This window comes from Aegilops tauschii, chromosome 4 (genome assembly GCF_002575655.3).
Source record: "Aegilops tauschii subsp. strangulata cultivar AL8/78 chromosome 4, Aet v6.0, whole genome shotgun sequence".
In the NCBI taxonomy this organism is placed as follows: domain Eukaryota; kingdom Viridiplantae; phylum Streptophyta; class Magnoliopsida; order Poales; family Poaceae; genus Aegilops; species Aegilops tauschii.
The window spans coordinates 520,609,959-520,619,037 of NC_053038.3; the positions used below are offsets into that span (position 1 = coordinate 520,609,959).

At 48.6% G+C, this 9,079-nt stretch overlaps 1 protein-coding gene across 1 annotated transcript; it reads right to left on the minus strand.

The window, feature by feature from the left end:
- Positions 1-9,079, minus strand: LOC109785287 (germin-like protein 8-11). Its single transcript, XM_020343880.1, has 2 exons — positions 8,959-9,079; positions 1-569 (listed from the first exon to the last, which is right to left on the minus strand). Exons 1-2 carry the CDS (start codon positions 9,077-9,079, stop codon positions 1-3), a joined length of 690 nt encoding a protein of 229 aa, XP_020199469.1.

Sequence of the window (9,079 nt, forward strand, 5' to 3'; positions counted from 1 at the left end):
TTAGTACTGATTGTTCTCCCAGAATTGAGCCTGGAGATAGTCTATTGTATTCTTTTCCACCTGAAATGCCTTGGCAAGAACATCATCTGATATTGGTGGCTTGGACCCAAACACTGCATTGGCAATTGTGATAGCCCTTGGGTTCTGGCTGCTGAGCGCGGCAATTGCAACAGCTGGCTTGTAGGGGTTGGGGTTGAATTGGAAGTGGATGAGCCCCACGGGGAAGACAAACACATCACCTTTGTTGAGCACCTTAGAGAGGAACTTGTTTCTGTTGGGGGCGGGCTGGTTGGATGTGACACAGCCAACGTACAGTGTCCCCTCGAGCACTGTGAGGATCTCAGTGGCGCGAGGGTGCGTATGTGGTGGGTTCTGACCCAAGGGAGCATAGTCGATGCGCGCAATTGAGATGCCGAGGGTGTTGAGTCCAGCAATCTGCATGACATTGATCAAAGTCACGTTGGATCCAACCTTGTTGGTGACCCTAGGCTTGTCCAGAGCGGCTGCCTTGAAAAAGTCATCCCCATTGACTTCCATCAGGTTCTTGCAAACAAACCCATTGACACGCACTGGGTGGATAGAGGAGAGGTGACATGAAAGCTTAGATCTTACACGCACTAGTAGAAAAAGGCCCATTTGTCCCGGTTCATAAGGCCCATCTGTCCCGGTTGGGGAACCGGGACTAAAGGGTCGTTACTAATGCCCTAGGCCTTTAGTCCCGGTTCTTATACAAACCGGGACAGATGGGCCTCCACGTGGCCGCTCCGGCGAGCCCAGGCAGGAGGGCCTTTGGTCCCGGTTGGTAGCACCAACCGGGACCAATAAGCTTCCACGCGTCAGCATTTCAGCGGCTGTTTTTTTTGAAAGGAGGTGATTTAGGGGTTTTGGGGGTTAATTTAGGTTGGTATAGGCAGCTAATAGAGAGATGTGTCCTCTCTTATCTCCGTGCTACTGCTACTGCTATGCCTAAACATGACTTAGATTGAAGTGAGGCAACATGTGGTGCATGTCGAAAGTAATACTAATCCTAACTTGATCAGGTTTGGATTGTACTACTTTTGACATGCACCACCTGCATGTTGCCTTCACTTCAATCCAATCCATGTTCATTTCACGCACAGATATATAATAACTCTTCATGCTCGCATCATGCATCATCATAATAACAATTCCTACTAATCATCATCGTACAACTTCTACTCGTTATTAATAACAAGTCATACGATCATAATCCTGATAGTCATCGAACCAACCCTACTTTGTTCTTAGCACATGATCATCAGTATTAGGCAGGACCTAAATACCCTCTTTAAGGTAAAATAACATAAAACAATATAGACCCTGACTCTCCATTATGGAGAACGGAGATCATCCTATCTCCAATTCTTGCGCTTCGCTTCCTTTTGCTTCCAAGAACCTCCTTACGACTGTCCATACATTTTTTCCATCTATTGATTAGCATGTCTCCACTTCTTTGAGAAATCCGGTATGGACAGTTGAGATTCATAGGATGACCTGGATATATGTTCAAAACACGAAGGCTGCCATTTTGATACATCAAATGAGGCACACAATCCTCTGGGATTCCCTGTTGAAAAACATAGTAATAACTTGATAGTTAGCAATGGTGTACTAGTTTTAGAAGTATGCAAAAGATGCACGTATGTCGTAATAGTAAAATATCTTACCAGGGTATCTCCATGGTAGTTACCGTAGTTCAACATGTGCACTAGTGGCACGTATTGACCATAATGTTGAGGAGTTTGATTGTAGATATTGTAATTCTCAATATCAGTACAAAATCCGACCAGATGATTTTTCTCCTGATAAGTTAATTCAGAGCCATCGGTGTAGTGGGTTTTGTCTACCATGTTCCGCACATTGTTTGAACAATCAAAATAAGCTGTCAATGGAAATAACCTGTCAACTATTTTGAAATAAACAATATAAATTAGCTAATAACTATGTTTGATAAATCTCTCAGCTCACGTGGTGTATACATTCGACCGTTGGTGATGGTCGCTCCTCCATTTGTCCCCGAGTGTATTACACCAAAATGTCTAGCACACGGGAACGAAGGAGAAGCGACCCCCACGACAACAGTCGGGATTCTTCGTCCTCTCATATATATATGGTGGAACTCTCCCTCGCTGATTCCTCTCTGACATTTGCGACCGTCGGTGATGGTAGCTCCTCCTTTCGTTCTCGACTGCATTACACCAAATTGTCTAGCACACGGGAACGAAGGAGAAGCTACCCCCACGACAACAGTCGGGATTCTTCGTCCTCTCATATATGGTGGAGACTCGACAGACTTAAAAGTCAACCCGAAATATCGTTTAATTATCTTTCTAAAAGAGGATCTGGCTGGTCTTGCCTCGATGTCGGAGGGGGTCGGTGACGGGGACGATGGCGGGGATGATGGAGGGGCCGGGGGCTCCTAGATTTCTGCGAAAACAAAAACCCTATAAGCTATCAACTAATCATATGCATATACCTTGCATAGTGCTCTCCAATTTTAGCATTCAAAGTAGGAGTAGTTTTCCAATTTGAGCATTCAATAAGCAAAATCAAATCGCAAAATAAAGTAGTATTCAAATTAGGATGCATTCAATTATAAGCAAAACTACATCATATCCATGCGTCCGTACATCGTCGAATATTATCACTAATACACCTCGAATACTATCATACATATAGCATCGCCAGTACAGCTAGAACCGTAGTGCCCGACGGCTATCGGCGCGGGCGGTGGACACCCAAAGGGAAGGAACCATCACATGATCATAGCTCCAGTGAGATCCCTGAAGAACCTGCCAGGTATTGTCGAACCTGCCCTCCAACGCAACCATGTAGCGACGGACGTGCTGGTCCTCCTCGCTGACACGGTGACGTACCACCTCCGCGGTGTCCGGAAGCCTCGGCACCGTCACTGGCCCACGCGACCGCCACCAAACAAGGATCGGGTCAATGACGGGCTGGCTCCTCACCAACCTACGCCCCCCCGGAAGGTAGCACCTCCCAAAACTAGCCCGGCGGAGCCCAGTCCCGGACATGGCCCCTCTAATCAAGCCGGCCTCCTCCGCCGATTCGACGACGAGGATGCGGGATAGGCATCGTCGACGTCGATGCGGGAATAATTGCTTTAACTAAAAAAACAAACTAGTTCTATTAATTTCCTTGCTAAAAATAAAATACTTCTATAGTAAAATAAACTAGTTTTGTTAAATCAACTAGCTCAACTACTAATTAAGCACTTACTATAAATAAAATAAAGTAGTACTTACTAAAAATAAACTACTTCTATATATAGTAAAATAAAGTAGTTTTATTAAATCAACTAGTTCAACTACTAAGCACTTACTATAAATAAAATAAAGTAGTACTTACTAAAAATAAACTACTTCTATAGTAAAATAAAGTAGTTTCATTAAATCAACTAGTTCAACTACTAAGCACTTACTATACATAAAATAAAGTAGTACTTACTAAAAACAAACTTGTTTAACTAGTTCTATTATTTATCGACCCCCCCCCCCCCCATGTCGAAGTTATCGGGGAGGGGGTATATCGACAACGACATACCCGATAAAAAATAAGAAGAGGAAGAAGAAGAAAAAAAAGAGGAGAAGAAGAAAAAAAAGAGAAGAAGGAATAGAGGAGAAGAATTTTTCTTTCTTCTCCTCTATTCCTTCTCCTTCTCCTCTTTTCTTCTTCTTCGTCCTCTTCTTATTTTTCTTCTTCTTCCTTCTTCCTCTTTTCTTCCTCTTTTCTTCTTTCCTTAATTTCTTTCCTCGACGACCCTAACCCTAAACTGTACAACTAACTACAACGACTTCGCTTGCATACATATGAACAAATATGATCGATCATCTATGAACAATATAAAAACATCATATGATATATGAACAAAAAAATCACATCTATGAACAAAAAAAATCATCTAATCATATATTTTTTACGGCGGCCACGGCGGCGGCGGCGGCGGGGGGGGGGGGGGCAGGGCAGGGGCGCGGGGGCCAAGGCTCACTGGGGGAGGCGAAGGCGTCGGGGCAGGGGCGGCGCGGACCGGGGCTGTGACGACGCGGGGCGGCGCGCGGTGACGGCGTTGGGGCAGGGGGCGACGGCGTCGGGGCAGGGGCGACGGGGACCGGGCGGGGACGACGCGGGGCGGTGCGGCGACGACGTCGGGGCAGGGACGGCGTTGGGGCAGGGGGCGGCGGCGCGGCGATGACGTCGGGGCAGGGGCGCGCGCGGCGACGGCGTCGGGGCAGGGGAGCACGCGGCGACGGCGTCGGGGCAGTGGGAAGAAGAACTGAACCGAAAAGTTGGCATGGTATCATCATAATAGTTGTGGAGAGAAAGTCTTCACTTTTTTTTGCTTGTGTGCTTTGCTTATTGTGCCGTAACCATGGATAATCTTCATCGTTTATCAGGATGCTTGGGTCAGCCTTGACTTTGAAGGGCAGGGCAGGGGCGTGGGGGCCAAGGCTCACTGGGGGCGGCGACGGCGTCGGGGCAGGGGCGGCGCGGACCGGGGCTGTGACGACGCGGGGCGGCGCGCGGTGACGGCGTTGGGGCAGGGGGCGACGGCGTCGGGGCAGGGGCGACGGGGACCGGGCGGTGACGACGCGGGGCGGCGCGGACCGGGGCGGTGACGACGCGGGGCGGTGCGGCGACGGCGTCGGGGCAGGGACGGCGCGCAGCGACGGCGTTGGGGCAGGGGGCGGCGGCGCGGCGACGGCGTCGGAGCAGGGGCGCGCGCGGCGACGACGTCGGGGCAGGGGAGCACGCGGCGACGGCGTCGGGGCAGTGGGAAGAAGAACTGAACCGAAAAATTGGCATGGTATCATCATAATAGTTGTGGAGAGAAAGTCTTCACTTTTTTTTGCTTGTGTGCTTTGCTTATTGCGCCGTAACCATGGATAATCTTCATCGTTTATCAGGATGCTTGGGTCAGCCTTGACTTTGAAGGGAGGAATTTCATGTAACTTTTCGTAATCTTCAGACATGTCTGTCTTGCCCTCCACTCCCATAATGTCCCTTTTTCCTGAAAGAACTATGTGGCGCTTTGGCTCATCGTATGATGTATTCGCTTCCTTATCTTTTCTTTTTCTCGGTCTGGTAGACATGTCCTTCACATAGATAACCTGTGCCACATCATTGGCTAGGACGAACGGTTCGTCAGTGTACCCAAGATTGTTCAGATCCACTGTTGTCATTCCGTACTGTGGGTCTACCTGTACCCCGCCTCCTGACAGATTGACCCATTTGCACTTAAACAAAGGGACCTTAAAATCATGTCCGTAGTCAAGTTCCCATATGTCCATTATGTAACCATAATATGTGTCCTTTCTCTTCTCGGTTGCTGCATCAAAACGGACACCGCTGTTTTGGTTGGTGCTCTTTTGATCTTGGGCGATCGTGTAAAATGTATTCCCATTTATCTCGTATCCTTTGTAAGTCAATACAGTCGAAGATGGTCCCTTGGACAACGACTACAACTCATCACAAACAGTTGTGTCACCTCTGAGACGTGTTTCCAACCAACTGCTGAAAGTCCTGATGTGTTCACATGTAATCCAGTCGTCACACTGCTCCGGGTGTTTGGAGTGCAGACTGTTCTTGTGTTCATCGACATACGGGGTCACCAAGGTAGAGTTCTGTAGAACTGTGTAGTGTGCTTGAGACCAAGAATGCCCGTCCCTGCATATTATTGAGTCCGCTCCTAGCGTGCCTTTTCCAGCCAGTCTCCCATCATACTGCGATTTAGGGAGACCTATCTTCTTAAGGCCAGGAATAAAGTCAACACAAAACCCAATGACATCCTCTGTTTGATGGCCCATGGAGATGCTTTCTTCTGGCCTAGCACGGTTAGGGACATATTTCTTTAGGACTCCCATGAACCTCTCAAAGGGGAACATATTGTGTAGAAATACGGGGCCCAGAATGACAATCTCGTCGACTAGATGAACTAGGACGTGCGTCATGATATTGAAGAAGGATGGTGGGAACACCAGCTCGAAACTGACAAGACATTGCGCCACATCACTCCTTAGCCTTGGTATGATTTCTGGATCGATCACCTTCTGAGAGATTGCATTGAGGAATGCACATAGCTTCACAATGGCTAATCAGACGTTTTCCGGTAGAAGCCCCCTCAATGCAATCGGAAGCAGTTGCGTCATAATCACATGGCAGTCATGAGACTTTAGGTTCTGAAACTTTTTCTCTAGAATATTTATTATTCCCTTTATATTCGACGAGAAGCCAGTCGGGACCTTCATACTGAGCAGGCATTCAAAAAAGATTTCCTTCTCTTCTTTGGTAAGAGCGTAGCTGGCAGGACCTTCATACTGCTTTGGAGGCATGCCGTCTTTTTCGTGCAAACGTTGCAGGTCCTTCCGTGCCTCAGGTGTATCTTTTGTCTTCCCATACACGCCCAAGAAGCCTAACAGATTCACGCAAAGGTTCTTCGTCACGTGCATCACGTCGATTGAAGAGCGTACCTCTAGCTCTTTCCAGTAGGGTAGGTCCCAAAATATAGATTTCTTCTTCCACATGGGTGCGCGTCCCTCAGCGTCATTCGGAACAGCTAGTCCGCCGGGACCCTTTCCAAATATTACGTGTAAATGAGAGACCATAGCAAGTACGTGATCACCGGTACGCATGGCGGGCTTCTTCCGGTGATCTGCCTCGCCTTTGAAATGCTTGCCTTTCTTTCGACATTGATAGTTGGTCGGGAGAAATCGACGATGGCCCAGGTACACATTCTTCCTGCATCTGTCCAGGTATATACTTTCGGTGTCAGCTAAACAGTGCGTGCATGCATGGTATCCCTCGTTTGTCTGTCCTGAAAGGTTACTGAGAGCGGGCCAATCATTGATGGCACGAACAGCAACACCTTTAGGTCAAATTCTTCCCCCATGTGCTCATCCCACGCACGTACACCTGTTCCATTCCACAGCTGTAAGAGTTCTTCAACTAATGGCCTTAGGTACACATCAATGTCGTTGCCGGGTTGCTTAGGGCCTTGGATGAGAATTGGCATCATAATGAACTTCCGCTTCATGCACATCCAAGGAGGAAGGTTATACATACATAGAGTCACGGGCCAGGTGCTGTGATTGCTGCTCTGCTCCCCGAAAGGATTAATGCCATCCGCGCTTAAAGCAAACCATACGTTCCTTGGGTCACTTGCAAACTCAGCCCAGAACTTTCTCTCGATTTTCTCCACTGCGACCCGTCAGCGGGTGCTCTCAACTTCCCGTCTTTCTTACGGTCCTCACTGTGCCATCGCATCAACTTGGCATGCTCTTTGTTTCTGAACAGTCGTTTCAACCGTGGTATTATAGGAGCATACCACATCACCCTTGCAGGAACCCTCTTCCTGCGGGGCTCGCCCTCAACATCACCAGGGTCATCTCGTCTGATCTTATACCGCAATGCACCGCATACCGGGCATGCGTTCAAATCCTTGTACGCACCGCGGTAGAGGATGCAGTCATTAGGGCATGCATGTATCTTCTCCACCTCCAATCCTAGAGGGCATACGACCTTCTTTGCTGCGTACGTACTGTCGGGCAATTCGTTATCCTTTGGAAGCTTCTTCTTCAATATTTTCAGTAACTTCTCAAATCCTTTATAAGGCACAACATTCTCTGCCTTCCACTGCAGCAATTCCAGTACGGTACCGAGCTTTGTGTTGCCATCTTCGCAATTGGGGTACAACCGTTTTTTGTGATCCTCTAACATGCGATCGAACTTCAGCTTCTCCTTTTCACTTTCACACTTTTCCCTTGCATCAACAATGACCCGGCGGAGATCATCATCGGGCACATCGTCTGGTTCCTCTGGATCTTCAGCTTCCCCCGTTGCAGCATCACCGTATTCAGGGGGCACATAGTTGTCATCGTCCTCCTCTTCTTCGCTGTCTTCCATCATAACCCCTATTTCTTCCTGCTTCGTCCAAACATTATAGTGTGGCATGAAACCCTTATAAAGCAGGTGGGTGTGAATGATTTTCTTGTCAGAGTAAGACCTCGTATTCCCACAATTAGGGCATGGACAACACATAAAACCATTCTGCTTGTTTGCCCCAGCCACTTCGAGAAAATTATGCACGCCCTTAATGTACTCAGAGGTGTGTCTGTCATCGTACATCCATTGCCGGTTCATCTGCGTGCATTATATATAATTATGTGTGTCAAAAATAAGAAAATTAGACAAGTATCTATCTAAAGTAAATTTTTTTTAGAAAGAAGATAAGAACAAGAGGCTCACCGCGGTGGTGCCGGCGACGAGATCGGCGCGGGCGGTCGACGGCGGTGAAGACGAGGACGGGGCGTGACGGACTGCTAAACCTAGACAAATCTCGGAAAAAATGGAGCTCGGAGGTCGAGCTTCGAGAGGAGAAAGCTTAACTAGTGTGGCTCGGGCATTTCATCGAACACCTCATGTGCACAGGAGGTGAGCTAGAGCACCCAATGCCCTCCCCTCGCCGGCCAGCAAAAAACAGAGCACTGTGTAGTGCTCTGCTCGCCGGCGATGGGGTATATATAGGCAACTCATTTGTCCCGGTTCGTGGCTGGAACCGGGACTAAAGGCCATCCTTCTGTCCCGGTTCCTGCCACGAACCGGGACCAATGGTTGTGGGCCAGGAGCGAGGCCCATTGGTCGCGGTTCGTGCCAAGAACCGGGACAAATGGGCCCAGACGAACCGGGACCAATGCCCACGAGGCCCCGGCCGGGCCCCTGGGCTCACGAACCGGGACAAATGCCTCCATTGGTCCCGGTTCGTGGCAGAACCGGGACTAATGGGCTGGCCAGGCCCGAACGAAAGCCCCTTTTTCTACTGGTGACGGTTGTTTCAACTTGCATATAATTTCCAAAATAATTGTTTCAACACAGATATATTTGCTGATAACATGTTAGGAAACCGGGGAAGTATCGTAGTACTTGGTGAATGCATGTCGGCGACACAAAAGTCCTGGAGTGGGCTAGGATCAGAGGCAATGGCCTGCCATAAGACCAACGCAAGGAGAGCGGCAAGGATAATGACTGAAGAGGAGGATGCCAT

What these genes read in the sequence shown, in the direction of transcription:
- LOC109785287 (XM_020343880.1), bottom strand. Translation starts at nt 9,079, where the DNA reads ATGGCATCCTCCTCTTCAGTCATTATCCTTGCCGCTCTCCTTGCGTTG. An exon ending in CGCCGACATGCATTCACCAA is followed by an intron (nt 570 to 8,958) that starts GTACTACGATAC and finishes CTATCCACCCAG; the next exon opens with TGCGTGTCAATGGGTTTGTT.